General features: G+C 27.3%; 1 protein-coding gene across 3 annotated transcripts in view; it reads right to left on the reverse strand.

Annotated features, from left to right (window-relative positions):
- Nucleotides 1–23,691, reverse strand: part of LOC135922386 (chromosome-associated kinesin KIF4A-like) — an 86,456-nt gene that overhangs the window by 18,697 nt on the left and 44,068 nt on the right. For all 3 annotated transcript variants that reach the window (XM_065456773.1, XM_065456772.1, XM_065456774.1), the window contains exons 16-17: nucleotides 14,316–14,468; nucleotides 14,136–14,231 (exon numbers count right to left, since the gene is read on the reverse strand). In XM_065456773.1, the coding sequence (XP_065312845.1) occupies nucleotides 14,136–14,231; nucleotides 14,316–14,468 (249 nt within the window). The remainder of the gene's footprint in view (nucleotides 1–14,135; nucleotides 14,232–14,315; nucleotides 14,469–23,691) is intronic.

The following is a 23,691-nucleotide window of genomic DNA, read 5'->3' on the forward strand; positions in this document are numbered from 1 at the left end:
TTGACTTTTGAGCCGATATTTATTTATTTGTGGTTAGTGTTGTTAAACGGTTGATCCAATCCGGCTTCTTGGATTACTAGTGTTGTTAAACGGCTGAGCCAAGCCCATTTAGCTCTAAAATCAGCCAGTTTTTAAGTCAAAAATTTGACTCAGGCTCAAACCAACTTTTGAGCCGAAATTTATTTCTTTGTGATTAGTGTTAAACGGCAGATCCAATATATAAATAATTTTTAATATTTATTCAAAAAACATGTTTAGTTTGTAAATTGCTTTCCTTTCTATTTTTATCTTAATCATGTTTTATTTTTATCCAATTAATAAATCAACATCATTCATTCATATTTTATCATTTTTATCTGTTACCTATTTTGAAATTATAAAACGTTTACCAACTTTGTTAATATTTATATAAAGTAATTCTAAGAATTAAAAGGGGGATAAATAAGCCAATTCAAAATTACGACAGAAGGCCGGCACTGCTCCAAAAAAACTTTTTAGCAATATGTACAGAATAGTTGCAGAGGTAACATTTGCATGGCTAGAATTTTTAAAAAATATTTATATATAGTCCATAATTTGTATCATCAGGGCCATTTTCTTTTTAAAATTCTTGATTAAATTTTTTTCATTTTTACTTAATTTAATAACCAATTTAAAAAAATAGCCACTATAGTTATCTTTACTTACTTTTTACTTGAAATTTAATTTAATTATTATATTAAAACCTATTAGGCCTAAATAAACCTAAATTTAAATAATATAGCTAACTATTTTAAAATTTTTTTTAATATTTTTAAATAATAACAATTTCTTTTTACTTGTAAATTCTACTAACTTCATTTATAAAATAATAATAAAAAATATAACAATGCAATAAAAAACATAATAATAAATAAAACATTAATCAGACTTTGCCAAAAAAAAACAAAAATTGGTGGGGGAGATATTTGGTAAAATTTTTTACTTTTCAGCAGAATTATGAAAATCGAGTTTGTGAAAAAATGAATTGTTCTTAAACATACCCCTCCTCCCCCTCCTTTTGGATTAAATTTAATAGTTTATTATCAAAAAGAAAGCTCCGTGAAGTTGGCCGAACGTTTGGAAGCATTAACGATGAATCATGTCATTATTTAGTGCTTCAATCCTTATAGTAGCCGAATTTAAGGAAAAAAAATTATGAGCAAAAATAAAAACATGTGCCAACTTCACGCCTAAAAGTCGATTGAAAGCACTAACGATGAAATTTATATCATTCTTTAGTGCTTCATTAGTAAAGATTATATGCTTCAATCAGTTTAGTAGCCGAATTTAAAATAGAAAAGTTATTAACAAAATAAACAAAAAATATATCAGTGACAAACATATTTTCACCATTATTTAGTGCTTAATTAGTATAATTTAAATTTCCGTAAGGTTAAACACCCTATAAAAAGTCACAAGTCATTAAAAAATGTATATTATCCTTTTGCACTTAGCCTATCAATTGTTTCCGAAAATCATCTACCATGAGTAATAAAATGATTCAGAAGCTTATATATATGTCGTATGGAGATTCGGATCTCTTTAAATCCTTTACCGAGGGCGATTTAAAAAAATTTTAAATCCGATTTAACCTGAAATGCATTCTAGCATGTGTAGAGTATTTATTACCCTATAAATTTTAGCCAATTTTGCCACGAACTTTAGAACTATTTCTAATTTATATTAATTTTTATATGGATTTTTTATATAAATTAAAAAATAAGAAAATGTCTGGCTAAAATTGGCTGATATTTATAGTAATAACTCTACACATGCTGGAATTCATTTCCCGTTAAATCCGATTTTTAAATTTTTTCAAGAATTCCGAATCCCCATACGACATATATTTATATATTAAGATGCCCAAAATACATAAAGAATAGCTATAACATAGTCACAAAAGATTATTTCCGACTAATGCCTAATTCATTAAACCCTATTCTTTATTTCTCCAATGCTTTTAGACCCTATATTTACGAGGATATAAAATAGAATTTTTAATATATTTAAAATTACAACATAATCTTAATCATTTTCTTACGCTTTGTCTTAAAGCGACAATATTGAGAATTGTAGATCCCTGCCTGATTTTTCAAGTGTTATCATAATCCGTTGCCGTTTGATTAAGGTTTAGGATCTATCATAGATCTAATCTAGAAATTTATTAATATTCTTTTACGGTATTATATTATTTTTAAATTAACTTTTTCAATATGATGCTTTAATCATTCATAAAATTAATTTGAGCCAACTCAGCCGGCTCAATGAGCTGGCTTGACCCTGAGCAGGTCGTAGCCGAAAAAACTCGGCTTTTTAACAACACTATTAATAAGTCTTAAGTAAATTCGAAAAAAAAAGTTTAGGGTTTTTTTTCCCCGGGATTCGTTATAATTTAAATATTTCTTCGTTGAATCTACTAGTTATGATAAAAAACTAACCATCTGCACATCTTACAATGAAATCTATACCTTACGTTTTTTTTATAGAGACTAAAATGTGATATCAGGAAGGAAATTACATATCATTGTAACCCTAACAGGGAAATAACTTTGTATATATTATCTATGCCAAATGTATCTTCAATATCAATCTCTATCGTTGACATTTTAAATTATTTTGGAAACTAGATTATGTAGATTTCTAAATATTATTAAATGATTAAGAATTTAAAATTAATTATATATTTTAATAATTTGTATGTCTATTTATTATCTAAAATTGAATAAAGCGAAGTAATATTGGAAAATAGCTCGTTTTGAACCTATATTTAAAAACCGTCAAGTCAATAATTTAAATCCTCAGATTACGATAATAGATGTCTAGACCAGGGTTGCCATGTCTCCCCCCATCAGTGGGAGTCTCCCACAATTTTTTAGTTTACCCACATACATCTCACTCCCACAAAACTCCCACAATTAGAAATCTCCCACAAAAAGCTCCCACAATTTTTTAATTTCTCCCACAATTTTTTTTTAGCATTTTAATGTTTTAAAATATTTAACGATTCCAAAATAGTGCTAACTTTACTTGTGGTAGGACAAAAATGAGCAAGGCTATCACAAATGTGTTAGGACCTGAATCCAAGAGGTCAATTCTAGACGAATTGAAAGAAGGACATCCATATGCTATTTTAACAGATGCATCAAATAAAGGGAAATATTAAAACATTTCCCCTGATCCTTCGCTATTTCAACAAGAATAAGGGCATTTCTATAAAACTATTGAAATTTTTTTCATCCGATAGTGAAAAATTTAACGATATAGCTAACCACATAATGATAAATATAGCTGATTCAGGGTTATCAATGAGTTGCATGCCAGCTTTCTGCGCTGATAATGCCTCTGTTAATTTTGGTAAAAATCAAAGTGTATTTACCGAATTGAGGCAGCACAATAATGAATTAATACCAATTGGCTGTATATGCCATATACTGCATAATTCTTGCAAGAAGGCAATGAATGTACTATCTGTAGATGTCGAAGTAATTGTGATGAAATGTTTTAACGAATTTAGTTCATCAACTAAAAGAGTCACTGAATTAAAAGAATTGGTGGAGTGGTCTGATTTGGAATGGTGAGAGTTGTTGCGATATGTACCTATCAGGTGGTTATCATTAATACCTGCCATCGAGAGAATTTTAAAATTATACGAACCCTTAAAGAAATACTTCTTAAATAAAAATTTTAAAAGCTGTCATAAAATTTTGAAAATTTTTTTCGAGGATGAAATGTCAGAAGCAGATTTGGGATTAGTTTCACATGTAGGAAATCTACTTCATGTAGTTAATATTCAGTTGCAATCAGAAGATTTTTTATTGATAAAGATTCACAAAATCATGCTACAGCTCTGTTCATCTCTACAGTTAAAAATAGATAATAAATTTTATGGCGCTATTGCTAAAAATATCATATTAAAATGTTCAAATATTACTATAATTAACGTATTTTTAAATGAAGCAAATATTTTTATTAAGACAATTTTGGAATATTTACAATCGAGTTTTGATTTTAATAACTCTATTTACAAGTGTATAAATATTATGACCTTGGAACAGAAACCATGATTTGATGGTTTTTGTAATTTAATAAATATATTAAAATTACCGATAGACATTGAAGCCTTGTTTGAAGAGATTGTAATTTTTTCCATTTTTTATGATTCCCCAGAATACTTAAAGTTAGATGGTCTAAAAGCAGAGGAGAAATGGGTGGAATTTTTTCGTAATAACGATAAATCCCCATGCTTGGAAAAAATTTGCGAATATGTTTTCTCCTTACCTCATTCTAATGCCTCATCGGAGCGCATTTTTAGCCTGATGAGAACTGCCTGGAGAAAGGAGAGAATCGAATTGCTTTAACAACATTAGAGGCCGAGTTAATGGTTAAACAAAATTATAAAATGTCATGCCAGGAATTTTATAAATATCTTAATAACGACGGTAAACGTTTAGTTGCATTATTTAAATCTCAAATAAAATATAATTAACTATAACTATTTGACTTTCTATATTTTATAAAATCTTATTTATACATTTGCATAAAATCAAATAAATTTATTTTTTACATTGTAAAATTAATATTTTGAATATTTTGGCAAATCATAAAAATAAAGAAGCATTACAATCTCCTCAAACATGACATCATATTAAATCTTATTAATAATTACGATAATAGTAATAATATTCTTACTTTGGTATTTCTGCAGCATAATTTAGTGAACCTTTATTAAATTATATTCTTCTGATTGCAACTGCATATTAACAGCATATAGTAGATTTCCTATATGTAAAATTCCTAAATATACTTCTGCCATTTATTTTTGAAAATTTTTTTCAAAATATTAGGACAGCTTTTATAATCTATTTATTTTTTAAAGGTTTGTAAAATTTTAAAATTCTACGATGGCGCGTATTAGGAGGAACCTGTCAACCAACATTATGCTGACTCAATTCTGTAAATAGACTCTGGTTTTTGCCAAATTCACTGAGGAATTATCAGATCAGAAAGCTGCCATGCATTTCATTGGTAATGCCAAATCTGCCATATTTACCCATATATATGGTTAGCTATGTCTTTGGATATTTCAAATCTGGAGAAAATTTTTTTAATAGTTTTATTGAAATAACATTAATTTTGTTGAAATAGAGGAGGATCAAGGGAAATGTTTTGATATCTCCTTATTAGATGCATCTGTTAGAATTGCATATGTTTGCACATCTTTCAAATCGTGAAGAATTGACCTTCTGGATTTATATCCTAAAACATTGATGATAGCCTTGCTCATTTGTGTTCTACAAAGTATACTTTTCATTTATATTAGTCGTTAAATATTATGGGGAAAGATTCTACCAACATTGTGATGTTAAGTAGCTCTCTGAATGTTGTACTGCATGATAGGTATTTACCATTTCCGCAACTGTAGTTGCATCTCTATTATTTCTTATTTTTGAAGAATATTTTTGTTTTGCAATAGATGTTGATAGACTGCCACGTACTGATTTATGCTTTGAAGATTTTTGATGCCTCAAAATATCATATTCCCTTCCCACATTGTATTAACTAAATACTGTAGAACAACTTCCCCGCACTGATTATAATTATTTTTTACATTGTAAATTTAAAATTGTTTGTTTTTTTATAAAATCTTATTTATACATTAGCATAAAATATATTTTTTTACATTGTAAAATTACAATTTTTTTTATAAAATTTTATCTTGTTTACATTCTTTTGTATTTAAAAAAGATCGTTGGTTATTATTTTTAAACAAAATTAATATATTATAATAAATCAAATTTTAATAATAAAGATAGTATTTAAGAAATTTTGTGTCCTACTATATTTACCTATTTTGAAAAATAGTTGCGTATTTTATTTTGGAAAATAGTTACCTATTTTATTTTGAAAAAGAGTTGTATATTTTATTTTGATCAATAGTTGGCTATTTTATTTTGAAAAATAGTTGGCTATTTTATTTTGAAAAATAGTTGGCTATTTTATTTTGAAAAATAGTTGGCTATTTTATTTTGGAAAATAGTTGGCTATTTTATTTTAAATAGTTGGCTATTTTATTTTGAAAAATAATTACCTATTTTATTTTGGAAAATAGATTCGAGCCCGCAAAAAAATTTGTTTAGCAATTTTTATATTTCTCCCACAATTTTTATATTACTCCCACAAAATACCGAATTTCTCCCACAATTTGAAAATTTTGACCTGGCAACCCTGGTCTAGACCTTAATACCATCTAGTTTACAAAAAATGTTATTTTAAATCGATTTCAATCAAGGACCCGTAACAAGGGCATTTTTGCGTTCCCGTTCCAGTGGTCAAAAAATGTTTCAAAAACTTATATTTTATAAATAAAAAAAATGCATCCGCAAATACTTATAAAATATATTAGTTTTAAAATTTTAAGGAAGTGAATTGACGGATATTTAATATTCTAAAATTAGAAAAGGAATTTTATTTTTATTTGGCGTGGTGCCAGCTAGACGGCTAATATGTTAAAAAAAAATTTCATTTTCTTCATTGTTATGTTAGGGAGATATTAATTATTATTTTTTTAACTTTCCCCCTTTTCTTACAATTAAATTATTTTTTTATTATTGTTGGGGCTAGGCTCTAGCTAATTCTAAAAAATTTTTATTTATTTATTTATTGTTTTTAAAATTAAATATTATTTAAAAAGTAGCATAATAATGTTGCGATTTTTTTCTTTTTCTTCATTGTTATTTATGGAGATGATATTAATTATTATTTTTATAACTTACTCCCTTTTCTTAGAACAAATTATTTTTATATTATTTTCAAATCTAAAAATATTTTAAATATTCATTTATTGTTTTAAAATAAAATTAAATATTATTTAATTATTTTCAAATCTAAAAATATTTTAAATATTCATTTATTGTTTTTAAAATTAAATATTATTTAAAAAGTAGCATAAATATATTAATAGTATCCAAGGTAATAATCAATTCTTGAATATATTTTTATATAAAACTTTTCTTAGTGTTATGTCTCAAAGTGCTAGTTCTATCATATCTATAAGCACCTCATCGCCATCAAGGTCAACTCAAGATGATAGAGAAAGTCAGGTAAATCAATATATAATAACATAACCATATTCCTTTATGATAGTTATTATGTTTGGTTGACGAGATCGCGGAATACCTAGCTGATCCAGTCGCCTCAGCCTCGACTATAGTATTGGATTGGTGGAGAAGTAATTCCATACGTTTTCCCTACCTTTCCATAATGGCGAAGGATTTTCTATCACAACAGAGCACATCTGTTGCGAGCGACTACTGGATAAACGATTTTGACGAGTCTTCTCGAAAGGGGTGGACACCATTACTAAAAAAAGAAATCGTTTGGCCTCAGAGACGTTTAAACAATGTTTGTGTTTAAATTCTTGGAATACGAATATAATGAACAATCAATTCTGGACATAATTTTTATATGTATATAGTTACAGAAAAATAAATTTTTGTATATTAATAAATATCATATATAATTAAATAAAAATATTTAAACTATAAAGGTATCAAAGATTTTAGATGTTTTGAGCATAGTAAGGGTTCTTGTTTCAAACTGTTGTTTTTTATGAATACTGGAGAACATTCGTGTTTTAATAATAATTGACTTTAACTAAAATAGTTTTTTATATTAACTTTAGTTTGTAAAAAAAATTGAATTTTGAACTCTTTAGAAAAATTACACAATAAATTGTAACTGGGATTCACTTTGTTTTATTAAGAAGAATATAGGTTCTATCAAAACTAGTTGCTTCAACGAGGAAATATTTAAATTATAACATTAATGTGTAGTCCAATCGTTAATCTATAAAATAAAATATGAAACAAAACTAGATAAGTTTATGTGATAATTGGTTTTCTGGCACAGTCTCCGGCCATAAGATGTTTAAGAATTATATTAAAAATTACAAAAAATATATTAACATCTCATTTTATCAACTATTTTAAAAATTATTATCTGGATGTTTGTTCACCCACAAGTTTCAAGTAGAATTTATTAATTAGACTAAATCCATAGACAACTTAATAGTCTAATGGTAACGCTAAATAATACTATACCTAACAGGATAGCTAGATAAAAAATTCTATTTGAAATAAAAATACTATAGACGTTATATTATAAATCTAAAAAAAAATTCATAATAATATATATATTGATGTTTCAATAAATATTTTTTTATGAGGTAATGTAAAAGTGGTTAATAGAATGCTACTTTACTTTATAAATTACGGTAATCCTTATAACAACACGCTTTGAAACCCTAAATTTATATAATATCAGTTTTCTGATTTTGAAGAAGTATTTATATGAGATAGTTTGCTTCATGAATCTTATTCTAGGGTTCATCTATAATGAAATATAGATTTTTCATCTTGGATTTAATAGAGTATAAAAATATTTATGAATATTGTCACTTTTCTATGGCACATATTCATTGAAATTATAATAAAATAATTTATAATTTATATCTTAACCATTTACTTAAAAATATTTTAAAAAAATTACAATGGCTATTATTACTTTTCCATAATACATCTTCACTAAAATTTTAATTTAACATGTTTACAATATATATTTTTACATATTTGCTTTAAAAAATTTTTTTATGGGTCATCTTCATTGAAAATTTAATTTAACATGTTTACAATATTGCTTTAAAAAAATTCGAAAAAGTTCAAAAATAAAAATTATGACAATTGTCACTTTTCTATGGCACATCTTCACTGAAATTATAATTTAATAGATTTACAACATATATTCTTACAAATTTGCATTAAAAAAATTCGAAAAAGTTCAAAAATAACAATTATGACAATTGTCATTTTTTTATGGGTCATCTTCATTGAAAATTTAATTTAACATGTTTACAATATATATTTTTACAAATTTGCTTTAAAAAAATTCGAAAAAGTTCAAAAATAACAATTATGACAATTGTCATTTTTTTATGGGTCATCTTAATTGAAAATTTAATTTAACATGTTTACAATATATATTTTTACATATTTGCTTTAAAAAAATTCGAAAAAGTTCAAAAATAACAATTATGACAATTGTCATTTTTTTATGGGTCATCTTCATTGGAAATTTAATTTAACATGTTTACAATATATATTTTTACATATTTGCTTTAAAAAAATTCGAAAAAGTTCAAAAATATAGATTATGACAATTGTCACTTTTCTATGGTACATCTTCACTGAAATTATAATCAGATTTACAACATATATTTTTACAAATTTGCTTTAAAAAAATTCAAAAGTTCAAAAATAACAATTATAACAATTGTCATTTTTTTATGGGTCATCTTCATTGAAAATTTAATTTAACATGTTTACAATATATATTTTTAAATATTTGCTTTAAAAAAATTCGAAAAAGTTCAAAAATAAAGATTATGACAATTGTCATTTTTCTATGGTAGATCTTCACTGAAATTTTAATTTAACATGTTCACAATTTATATTTTTACTAATTTATATCAAAAAAATTTTAAAAAATAACGATGACAATTGCCATTCTCCATTGATTAGATTTATAGAAGCTTTAAGTAACTTTTCCCGCCCATTTATATTAATATCTAATAAATATTATTTATATTTATATATTTATTGGAGTTGGAATCAACACTTAGAAGCCTTTTGGACGAAAAAAATGTAGATATGGGTCAGGTCAGGTGAAAAAAGCAACCCAAACCTTAGGTCGTCTTTTAAAAAAACGACCCATATTTTGGGTCGGATTGAATAAAACCACCACAACTTTGGTTGAAGTGGTAAAAAGTGACCCGATGTTTGAGTCTGAGTCGCATAACAAACCAAACTTTGAGTCTTAGTCGCAAAAACAAACCAAACTTTGAGTCTGAGTCGCAAAAACAAACCAAACTTTGAGTCTTAGTCGCAAAAACAAACCAAACTTTGAGTCTGAGTCGAAAAATACGACCCAAACTTCGAGTCGGAGTCAAAAAATACGACCCATATTTTGGGTCGAAGTCGTTTTTTTCGGCTTGGACTTGGGTCGAGTCGAAAAAAACGACCCAAACATTGAGTCGGAGTCGAAAAAAACGACCCGAACTTTGAGTCGGGGTCGCGACTCGCGGCGTTTTAACAACACTAGTAAAAATTTTAAGATTCATAAATCTTTAATATTTTTATCATTAAACTTTGCGATTTGTGTGAAAATATGGCGAACGATTATCAATTGATGGAAAATATTAGACCTTATAGATATTTGAGGTGCAATAACAACCTCAAATATAGACACAGCGGCAAGTAAAACAAAATTGGAAGATGTATGATCTAAATTATGAACATATAAAGAAAAAGTTTGTTGCAATTAAGTCCAATTTCAACAATTCTATGCTATGTGCTGCTATGATGAACAGCAAGCACCTGAAATTTGTTGAAGACTATTACTGGCTAAAAGAAAATGTGGAGGATATATGTAAGCAAACATTCTGAAGCAAGTTTCATTTTGAAACAATCTAAGGATGCTATTAATATACAAATATCACCACAAGTGTTATAACATGAGATTAGAACTATATAATAATCCATATTTTAGAATTCTGAGCCAAACACATAAGATTTGTTAAATACTATTATAAATCCTGTTCTATAGAAATAGATATTTCTGAGAATGAAATTTTAGAAGTTAAATATTTATAATATATTATTAATTTAATAATAGTTAGATAATTCTCTAAATAAAGAAAATATCAATCCTTATACCTCAAAAAGGAAAAATTTAGAAACTCCTAATTCTAAAAAAGCCAAGAAATATGAAGCTGAAAAGATCACAGAAGCAAATTTTTGAATTAAAAATGAAATTTTCCAACTTTTAACTTTATATATATCATTTTTTATAATAAAAATTATTATGTTTAATGATTTATTATAAAATGTGAACCTCACTTATACAATATAATCAAAACAAAACTTTTTATTGGATATTTATAATAAATGCTTCTAACTTTGACAAATTTAAACATTCATAAATATAAGGTAATGGTAATTAAAGAATAAATGTATATAAAAATTTTACACATATGGTTTAATATAAATGTGTTAAATGTTTCTCTAATATTAAGGTTTCAGTCCATCGCTGGAACTATTGGGTAAAATTTGGAATAGGGTATTCTTCATAATTAATTTGTGTAAATTGATTGCCCTCAATATCAAGTGGATCCACTATTTGTAGGTTGTTTTATTTTTACATGCTTTCCGTCAATAGTATCTATTATGTGAGGAAAACCTGATTTCCTGGCCAATCTTTGCATATAATGCTATTTTTCTAAAGCTCCAGATATCTATAAATATATTCTGAATCTTTATATAAAAAAATAATCATCATACATGAGTGTTATATAGAGCCGATGCTTCATACTGATAGTTTTTATGTTTAACTATAGTGGTGTCTATAGACTCCAAATTTATAAAAATGCAATTGAATGTTTCCACATGCATGTTGAACATCTGATGAAATTTATCAGGATAAGAAGGAATACTATCAAATATTTTAAAAAGGCCTCGATCTTTAGAATTAATATATATATAATATAAATAATATCATATATACCGGTTTTCTAAAAATCTATGCATTTTTCTACATTTAGTCGTATCTTCAGATAATATCAAATATACAATTAGTAAATCATTCACATCACATTTTATAAAGTTCTATTTTTCAAACATCGATAAATTTCGATCTTTTATTTTAATTATTTATTAGATTTTTTCAAGCCAGCATAAAATTCTCTCATAAAAAAGCTTTAGACGCATTATTAGTAAAGATGAATATGTAGTAGATAGGCATTCTTTTGAGAAATTTTTTATTTTACGTGGTGGATTTTATATAATATTTTAATGGTTTACATTTAAATTAATTTTTATATATTTTTGAGTTTATTGCCATAAAAAACGGATTATTTTTATTTAATAATAAAATTATGAGGCAGATAGAAAACCAACCCTTTAGATCCACGAAATTGAAATTGGAAATTCTGTCTTAAAATTTTAGGGAGCCGGAACTCATTTCAAAATTTGCAGGAACCCAGAATTGGTTCTAAGAAGCGCAACTAATTTATGAATAAATATTATCCAAAATATGGTGCTTTTTTTTATTGAGATTAGTAATGAAATGTTCGCTTATGATGCATAATTTTTATTATAAGAATTATCACAAATCAACCACGCGGTTTGCTATGTACATACCCCACTAGCTAAATTTATCGTACATTCTTATCGAGATAATAAAAAAATGAACAATATTTATAATTTTAGGAATTTAGAATAGATTTTTCACCAAATCCTCCATGATATTTATTGGACCTATGTTAGTTCCTTTGTCAGATTTCTAGCATCAAGTTACTATACTAACGAGTAGGAACATTTAATTTTAAAATTTTATGTGTTTTTTTATATCACATATTATATTAATTTCATAACTATCAAATTCAAAACGTTGCTTCATAAAGGTATTTTCGCCTCCGAAATCTAAGATTTCTAAATGCTTTTAAATAACACACGTTTTCTGAATCAATTAAATTTTCAAAATTTATATCTTAGAGAAACAATAATTTCTAATTTATTTTAAAAATTTAAGATAACCCCTTCCCCCGCAAATCTTTAAGTAATACAATAACGGTGGTTTCTTTAAAAACCGAGATTGAGCCGATTTTTAAAAAATGGCTAAACAAAGATTTTAGTAAAACAACTATTATTTAGGCCTCGAGATTTTGCCAAACCTTTCTGTTGACTTTTGGAGAAATTTCGAGGCTTAGGTAATAAAGCTAAAATCTTGATTTCGCCGTTTTTAAAAAAATTGGCGAAATAGAGGTTTTTAACAACACTAACAAGCATCATATATGTACATATAGTACTTCTGTCTAGTAGCTTTTGTATTTTTATTTACGAAACGAATGCTTTAATTAAAAAAATAATGTTTGTGCCTATATAAAATTTAAATTTTATTTTAATAATGTAAATTATAATTATAAATATTATGTATTGATAGCAAAAGTATTTTTTTTACACATCTGCCAATTAATATAGATATTTAAAAATCCGCAGCGAGGTTTCGATAATTTTAATAGGCTGGCGATAATGGCCAACTTGATAGCACACGCAGTGGTGCACCAAATATCATTTATTTTTTAATTTCTCCTCTCTTAAAGATTTGTGTATTACTTTAAATCAGAATGTCGAATACATCAGTTCCATTTAACTTAGTTTAGAATTTTAAAATGTTCCGGCTTATACATCCACTCGGTTCATTCCGGTTTTTATAAATGTTGGATTTAAAAAAATTAATCCTAGTATATATCATTTTGTTGGCACAACTTGAATATAATATTTGATAAGGGTATGAGTGGCCAACAATTAAATAAATATTTTGAAGGTCATTAAAAGCAGAAGCCTTTGAACCTCAATATGCATGCGTTCGATTTGATATAATTAAATAGTTTAATAGATATTTTATTTGTAACATAAAATTAAAATACCAAAAATAAACTAAAATAAAATTAGAAAAAAATCAAGTTAAGATTTAAATCTTACCCATCTTCTTCAATTTTTAAAAAAACAAAAAAATAATCACTATATAACTAGAAAAATAAATAAATGAAGAATATTGTGTATAACATTTAAAAATTATCGTTATCAGAAAAATTATATAGGTTCGGTTCGCTCCAGGTTTCTTGAAAATAAGTTTAATTTCCTTATTTTATCATAAAACATGCATATAACAAAAGTAATATAACATAACCAAATATAAATTTGTACTCATTTTTTTTAAATTACGCCAATCATTTAAAATAAATAAGTATAATCTAATAAAGCGTTATGAACCAGTTCCTGCCAAAATTCTCTTATAACGGTTCGGAAAATTATAATGGTCTATTTCTATTACGTAGATCGTTTTGGTTCGACACCTAGCTTATGTATATTACATATTTGGGTTATTCTATTCCATATATACACTTTCCATTATTATTAATAAAAACCAACCGAGTTGGTTAAGATTTATCACGATATTTGATTGAGGATTATCAATTTTCTTTAAAAAAATTTTCTTACAAGTTCAGAGAGTTTCTTAATCAGAGCCTCGTCGGAATTTGAACCATTTGTATTTGTAACAATTATTTTTCCCGTTTGCTTTAATATCATATTTATCTAAACAAAAAATTAAATGTTTAAAGAATATTGATTTTCCTGGTATCTATTATAATTTTCCTTATAATAATTCAAATATAAAACCTTTGCCTCATTTTCGCGATGTATAATATCAGTGGCCTTTTGCTTTTCCAATTCGAAAGCGATTAGTCTTTGTTGCAAATCGGCAAATTTATCAGAGCTTTCCTTTTTATTTTGGTCCTCGATGGCTAACTTCAAATTGGTATCCAAACAATACTTAAATACAAAATTTAGAAAATAAAAGTGTTTGTTATATCTTTAATCAGAGATCTGCAATATCGTTGAGATCATTCGCACAAGTTACCCGGCCTGGCATTTAAATTGTCAAGTCTTTTCGTGCTCTTAAGTTAATAAATTTCCCGAAAAATCAGGTCCGGCCCGTTAAAAAGAAAGGTTGAATTTATATCAAGCATCTTAAGTGTGCTAATTTTTTTAATTTTATAAATACCACCCTGAAGGCCTTTTGTCATGCTTTCATAATATTATTATATTATATAACATTATTTAACTTTAAAAATTTAAGATATCTAATACAACTAATTTTTGATGGTATTTGAAATTTTTCAAAAAAAAATACTCGTCTCATAAATATTTAAGTTTATATTTATACTTTCCTTCATAAAAATCGTTTGCTTTCTGCTTCTTTAATTAAAAATATTTTATATAACAATAAAATTATATGTATTTTTAACAATTTGGAATTAAATATTAACGCTATAATACCAGAGTATCAAGAACATATAAAAATATTTCTATTTTTCTTTATTACATTATTATCAACATATTTATATATCAAAATTTTAAAAAAAATACATAATATGATTTTTTGTATGTTCCAAAAATCAGACATTGGGAGGTTAAGACTTCATTTTTTATGAAATAATTTTGAGCATTTAATGTATAAATAAGTACATCACAGTTATTACAATTGTATGTCGTATTCATCCCTCACCATTTGCAACGACCTTGACGATTAGTTTCAATTAACATATGACTGGTGTTGTTAAACGGCTTGATTTGAATCGATTTTTAAAAACGGATAACTCAGTATTTTATACAAAAAAAATAACATAAGCCTGAAGATTTTGCTCATAGGTGACACAAAGGTTTGGACATCTATTAGCGAAATCTCAAGGCTTTGGCAATATTTTTCTGGCTAAAATCTTGAGTTAACCGTTTTTAAAATCGAGTCATTTAACCACACTATATATGACTCTTCACTACTTCTCGGATTAAATCAATTGGCCCGAACGAAATGGTTATTCAGGTAAATTTTCAATCATAGATCGCACAATAAATATTTTAAATAGAAGGTAAGACATATTCCTACCTTATCATTTTTTGTTGAGCAGCCAATTACTCAAAAATCTATCAAACAAATGATTTCCTCACATATGTTGTGAGGTAATCATATTGTTGATCAATAATAATATACACCTTATGTTTAGAACTCCATCGCTTAACTTTATTTAGAGAATATATTCCTTGATTCTTGCTCACAACAGCGACCAGTCGACCATCATTCTAATAACACAAAGTAATTTTTTTATCTCTGAAGGTTTCATAAGGTCCTCTAGGACTTTTTTGGTTCAATTTCGATTGTTCCTGTACAACCAAAATCGTTTCTCCTATAATTTTGCATGTGGAGGTAAAAAAATTATCGATACGATTCTAATTAAGCTATTGTCTCAGAAAGATAGAAAGTTCCGAAATTTGTGATTGAACAGGAAGGCAAAAATACCTTTGTTTCAGATTCCAACTTATTTTATAACTTTTTTGGAAACTTTTTATATAAAATACCAGGGATTCGAACCGAACTAGAACCCGGAGAAGAAAACCCGGGTTTTTGAAAAAAATTTGAACTCGAACCGAACCCCGTTTATAAAATTTTCAAAACCCCGAACCGAACCAGGGAATTTTATTTGAACCCGGGTTCAACCGGGTTCTGTGTATTGTTTAAAATATAAGATATTTGTATAATTGTAAATAAAAATATTAATAATTTAATTGAGATTTTATAATATTTTCAGATATCCAATTAAGTGAAGTGTTAATAAATTCTAAACAACTTAATTTATTTATATAATTTTTAAATTTATTCCCAAAGATTCCTATTGGACTCTTAATAAATTTTAAATAATTAAATTCAATTACGCCATTTATTTTTAATTTTTAACTTATTCTCAAAGATTATTAATTAGAGGGAAATGACAGTGAACAAGTCAAAGTAAAAATTATTATATTGGATATTGTTAATTTAAATAAATAAGTTTAAATAAAATTTTTTGAAATTGATACATGACTATGCTTTGTATTTTTAACTATATTTTGCCTATAAATAAAATAAAAAATTTATTTTTTATACCAAATCTATGTCTAGTTTTTCAATTATGATTTAAATATAGAATATATAATATATATATAATACATCATTTGAGCAAAAATATTTATCTATTTGATACAAGCGGAATTCAAATTAAAAACCATTTGTACCTTCTTTTTGGTATGTTTTTCCTAATAAACATAAAACACTGTAAAGTCGATGAAGGTAACGTCATTACTAACAGCAATTTTTTCGGGAAAAAGGAACCATCATTCGTTACTTGTTTCAAAAGGTAATGAGAAACGCTTTTATTTTTTTTTGAGTAACGGTAACGCAAAAAATTACTCGTTACTTTAAATTTTTCCTTAAAAAATATTTTATTTTATTTTAGACTAGTTAAACACATAAAAATTGTAAATAGTTTTTTTTACTTCCCTCTTTTGTTTAGGTTTAAATCCATTAAAATTAAAACATGGGTTTTATTCTTATAGGGAGTTTTTAGTACTTATAATTACAAATAAGATAGTTAGATCCCGAAAATCGTCTTGAATATGGGGGTATAAGTAAAGTTCTGAGATGTATTTGAGAGGGAGGGGGGATTTGTTTTATCCGATAAGATAAACTATGTTTCAAAAACGCTCTTTCTTCAGGGATGCGAACCCGAACCCTCATATTTTGGCTGTACCCGAACGTGGACCCTTTTTAAAAGTGGAGAGTCCAAAGGTTCTAGGTGTCAAAAAAATTTTTTAAAAATAATATTTAAAAAAGTATAAAATTTTAAGAGTGCAACTTCTAAATATATAAAAAGATTGATATTAGAGACATTAAATAAATTTCATATTCCTATAAGAAATATTTATATAATTATTAGGGATAATGGGCTAATCTTGTAAAATCAATTAAAAAAATGTTCACTGGAAGAGAAGGATGACATAAACGCTGATGATGATAATTATGATGACACATGAAATTAATTTACAGGAAATAATAGAAGATTTTTCTACAAATATATATCGCTTCAGATGTGCAGCCCATACTCTACAATTGGCTATTAATGATTGCCTAAAAAATATTGCAAGAATATTAAAATCAATGAAAAAGTCACTATTTTTGGAATATATAAAATGATGTGCATTTATATAATTTTCTTATTATTAATTATATTAGGTTTAATATATTATCTAACTTTTAGCATTAAAATATTTATAATAAAAGTTTTAATAATTTTTTTATAAATTTGTGGATAAAGAATAAATGTTTAATTGTAAAAGAAGTATAAAAACTCAAAAGTATGTGGAAATGGTTCCACAGAGAAATTATTGTATCATAGCGGTAGTAGTGATATGTTTATGGATAATTGGTATTATGTTACATCGGAAAAAAATAAAGAGTTATAGAAAGAGATAGAATAAAAATTATGGAGGAAATTGAAATGAAAAATAATGAAATTGAAAAATAAAAAAATGACAGGGAAGTTTAAAACGTTAATGAAAATGTAAGAATTAAGGAATAGATGTTAAATTTAAAGGATGAAATATGGAAAAAGTTAATTGAAAATATGATAGAGAGGAAAAGTATCAATATTATTAGATCGGGAGAGGAACGAAAAGATATTGATAATAAAAGAGAAATAGAGATTAAAGATGAAAATGGAATGAGATATAATAAACGAAATAATTATAGTCATGGAGGAAATTGTGAGAGAAGGTATGATGAAAGGGATTTCAAAAGAGATGATCGAAGAAATGATAAGGAATACGAAATACGTCAATGAACTTGCAGAGAAATGAAAAGGAAAATTGGGAAAAAGAAAATTTTTTCCGAAATAGATTTAATCGTCCAAAGATTAATATGCAAAATGTAAGATGTTATTCATGTGGAGAATTTGGGCATATAAGTAGAAATTGTGTTCAGAACGGTGCAATGTTTAACAAGCAACCGATTAAATGTAATAGATGTGGAGGAGTTGGACATAGTAGTGAAAAATGTTATGTTCCGACGTATCGTATTATGGGAAATAATCAAAGAACATTTCAATGTGAAAGATGTGGAAAAATGGGACATGCTAAAGAGAATTGTTATGTGAGAGAACCGATAAATGGGGAAGCATTACCGGCAGTGAAATACTTAGCACCGGCATCTAATGTAAGAGTGATACAAAATAGTGATATTTTGAAAGAAGGTAAAGATGAAATTATGTGTTTTAAGTGCAGAAAGAAAGGACATAGTGCTATAGAATGTCGAGAGAGGTGACTAAATGATAGCGAAGGTAATAAAATGGAGGGTATTACATTAAAGAATGAAATGAAATTTCGTGTGAGTGGAGATGTAGAAGTTAAAAGAGATTTAGTAGATAAAAGAAATGTAAATCTGGTAAATGGTGAAATTACAAAAAATTATAGAATTCCAAAATTAGAGGACAAAAGTGAGAAGGATAAATGTCCTCGTGTGGAAGTAGAAAAATATCTATGCTATTGGATACATGTGCTGCGATATCGATTGTAGGTTATGAAAATTTTTGTGAATATTGGCCAGAGGAGAATATAATTAAAGAAGAGATGAGAGTTAAACAGTTTGACGGATCGGAAATAAAGGTTTTAGGAAAAATTGAAGTACCGTTTGTGATAAATGGTATAGTTAATTATTTAAATTTGTGGATTGTTGATAAAAAAGTGGATACGATTATGGGGTGGGAATGGATTGTTAAGATTGGTCTATTAAATAATTTTTGGGGTATCTTTTCAAATGAAATTAAACGAGATGAAATGGTTGAAGTTCAGAACGTTGAAATAGAAAATAGAGAATTATGTGATATAAAAGATGAAATCATTGGAAATGGTCTGATGGGTAATCGGAAAAGAGAATTTGAAAAAGAAAATATGTCTCAAACGCGGATAGTTCCAGTTAAAAAAAGAAAGGTAAGATATACTGAGTTGTCGCAAATTGTTAATATTATGAAAAATGACAATCCTAGAGAGGTAAAAAAAAAGAAATACTTTGTAGAAAATGTATTAATGAGCGAAATAATGATGAAATAAAAATAGTCACAAAAACAGAAGAAATAGAGGAGAAAATTATTAGTCAAGAAATGTATAAGGAACTGGATAATGAAAAGAAAGATATACCAGTGTTACAGAATTTCCCGGTGAAATTTGTAAGAAAAAAAGAGGAAAAGGAGATTAATGGAGGGGAAAAGGAACAATTGTCGAGTTTGGAAAATTGGAGGCTTGCAGTGGCAGTTTTAATGAATAGTTATAGTGAAATTTTTGAGGAGAAATTAGGATGTTTAGTGGATTATGAAGTTGATATCCGTTTAAAGGAAGGTTTTGTACCGCAGTATTGTTCGGTGCGAAGAGTTCCGACGATTGTATTATGAGGGGACCCCGAGCTGTTATACCCCGGAAATTGAGGGAAAAAGTTTTGAATGTTATACATGAGAGTCATCAAGGAGTTACTCGTATGAAACAATGGGGAAGAGAGTACGTATGATGGCCGAAAATGAACGAGCATATTGATAAATTGGGAAAAGAATGTGAGATTTGTAATGCATGGTCTGACATGCCCCGTAAGGATAAAAATAATACATGGCCAAAAGTTGTAGAACCAGGAGAGAGGGTTCATGTTGATTTTTTCGAATATGAAGGAAAAAAGTATATATTAAGTGTAGATGCATGGATAGAGTTTGAAGAAATTCATGGGTTAACGGCGAATATTGTGATTAAACATTTTAAAAAAGTATGGTCGAAGTGTGGTATTCCGAAAACTGTGGTATCGGACGGTGGACCAGCTTTTATCGGTGAAGAATTCAAGAGATTCTGTGAAAAAACAGGTGTATATCATGTGTTAACGTCACCTTATCATCCCAGTTCCAATGGACAGGCGGAACGGATGGTAGCGACGGTTAAAGGATGGTTGAAGAAAACCAAAAGTGGAAAAGGAGAAATGTGGGTGAAGCATTTGTATTATAATAATGCGATGGGTAATGATGGTTTGTCTCTTGCAGAAAAAATGATAGGCCGGAAGGTAAGGATGTTTTTGGATATGTTGATACCCAGTAAAGCTGAGGTAGTTGTAGAGGATATTGATAGAAGGGAATTGGAATATACTGTAGGACAGTTAGTATGGATTAGATTATATGGAAGTACTAAAAAATGGGAGTGTAGTAAAAAAAATTTGGGAAACAAATTAAATAGGGTAAAATTTGATGATAATAGGGAAGGTGTCAGGCACAGGGATCAGTTGCGGAAGAGAGTGCATAGAAATGGTTGAAAGAGGAAATTGTAAAAAAAAAATATTTAAGGATAGTTCCTGGTTAATAAAGATGTAGATTTCAATGATTTCAATGGTGTAAATAATCGTGTAATCAAGAAGCAACCACTACCACGTACATCGTATGTCCAACGTAAAAGAGGAACGACACTATGTTGGGAGGACAAAAAGTTATGACGGATACTACGAAAAACGCCTAAAAGAAAGGAGGATGGCAACGTTAGAATAGACCTTCTAAAAACAATACTGGGATGATTATCAAGATCTGATTGAGTGTATGAAGTGATAAAGAAGAAATACAGACATTAAAATATTGTTTAAACAAAAAAATATGGGAATCATTTATTGAATGCATATACGCTGATTAATTTTTTTTGCATAGTGATATAAAAAATATATATAATTTTGCCCATTATGTGTATTTAAATTATTATTACAATAATGTCAAGGATATATTGTATTTTTATATAAAAAGAAATGATGTCAAAGATATATGGTATTTTTATATGAAAAAGAAATGATGTTAAAGATATAATGAATTTTTATATGAAAAAGAAATATTTTAAAGATATATTGTATTTTTATATGAAAAAGAAATGAGATCAAAGATATATTTGTATTTTATTTTAAAAAAATAATAATGTTTTTATATGTGTAATTTTTAATTAATGTTTTTTTCCCTTCGAAAATGGTTTTTAAAAAGAAATTATTTTTGTTATGAAATATAGTTTATATAAATAAAATTGTCAGTAGTATATAGTGGAATTAACCGAATCTATAATAATTAACTAGTCTAATAATAAGTTATAAGAAGACGACAAAACTTAGAGCGATTATTAAGTTTAAAAGATTTCTGTACTGATTTTATTAAAGCACGTGAAGTCGTTTTGTCGGAAGATGATTGATGCCAATATAGGACCTTACTATTGTATTAATATCTTTAAAAATAACAACTTTAAGATTACAATTAGAACAATTATGTTTATGTAATTTTTATGGCATATGGATTAGATGCCGATTAGATTTAGAAAGATTTAATAGTCCTTTTTATATGAAATATTTGATAGCATGAAAATTCGAAAGCAAATATATTTGCAATATAGTGTTGTATATGTTTCTATATATTAATATCCTCTATATCAAGTTATATTGAGTATTGAGTAAAAACAGATGGCTAAAGACCATCTAAAGGATTTATGGCATATGCAAAACTCCATTATTTACAACATATTAGAGGTTATGAAAATACCTACTGGTTGTAGTGACAATAATGGTAATGATAGCAACATTGATGATCTTTAAATTTTACTTTAAGATAGATAGAAAAAAATCAAATTATCATCAGATAGAAAGGAGGCACAAAAAATACCTATTATACCTTTAATAGAAAAGTTCTCAGAAGTTAAGAGAATAAATAAGGATACAAATATTTTCAAATTCTAGGAAGAAAATTCTTAAATATATCCAGAATTATATATATATCTCGTCTAGAATCGTCATGATTGTACAAGCGACAAAAGTATCGCTTCCCCCCGAATGCAATCAACCATAGAATACCAATATCTGGATAACGATTCTTCACCTTGGTCTCTGTGTATACCCAGCCACGATATCAAACACCGAGATGCTTTTTATCTGACGTATGGGACATCTGCAATTAAATTATCTTAACAGACCACAAATAACTGATAAAACTCTCCAACCAAATAAAGTTGGAAATCAACAGCTTAACTATGCCTAACCCCATTCTACAATCCCCGAAATTCAACACCACACAACCAAAGTTTTACTAATGATGAAGTACACACAATAGGTCAAATCGAACCTGATCCATCCGATCATCGAACAATTCATTCATTAACAATTGAGAGTAGTCCACAAAAATAAACTCATCCCATCAACCTATCCATAACGGTTAGAAATGTTACACAAACAGAAATACCAGGAGCATATCACACCTCAATAAATATTAACGACATACCAAATGGAGATTGATACCAGATTACCCATATGAATTTTAGGAAGGAATATATATAACCGTCATTTTAGCTACATTCCTTTAAACCCATCAACAATATAATTGAATCTTATACCGATCAAGCTATTCCCATCTTAGGAACGATTATCACAGAAATCTCAAACAATCGGCAATCCATGTATAGAGCCAATCATGGCTCTCTTTAAGTCACAACTGTATGCGATTCCCAGGACTTCCACGTACTGGGTTATAGTTTCATTATAATTATGTACTCTTTGGTCTAGCCTGTAGCGAGCTTGGTTTAGTGGCTATGCCATTCTCGAGATGAATTCATTAATTTTATGGAATCCCTGATTTCCCACGGCATCTGGGGAAATTGTATTTTTTATCTTCCCGAATAAAGCTGGGCCCCAAAAAGTGAGGTATAGGATTCCTTTCTCCACATCATCAATTATATTCGTTGTTTGTAACTGCAGTGTAAATAATTACACAGGGGCTCCAGTGCCGAATATTCCTTGATGTTGAGTGGTCTATGCCCCCATGGTGCTGAAGTTGTGGGGCTTCATATGGGTATTATATATTATATCATCATTTAGATCTTTGCAACAGTTTGTGATCGGGTGAGAGTCATTAAGAATTTGTTTTAAAAAGCAAATTAATTTTAATACTAAAGAACTGATATAACAAAAAATGTTTATTAAGCTTTGTATAGTAAAAATTAATTAATATTCAAATATAAAAATTTACAAACTAAAAATATAAGATTAACGTGAACATAATTTTTAGTCCCTTTTATAGGGAAAATAAAAAGCGTAATTATAAATTAATATAAAATTTGCGCAAAGTGAAAAAAAGAGCGATTTTTTAGG

This window comes from Gordionus sp. m RMFG-2023, chromosome 1, assembly GCF_954871325.1.
Source record: "Gordionus sp. m RMFG-2023 chromosome 1, tfGorSpeb1-WG-v2, whole genome shotgun sequence".
NCBI classification, from domain to species: Eukaryota; Metazoa; Nematomorpha; class Gordioida; order Chordodea; family Parachordodidae; genus Gordionus; species Gordionus sp. m RMFG-2023.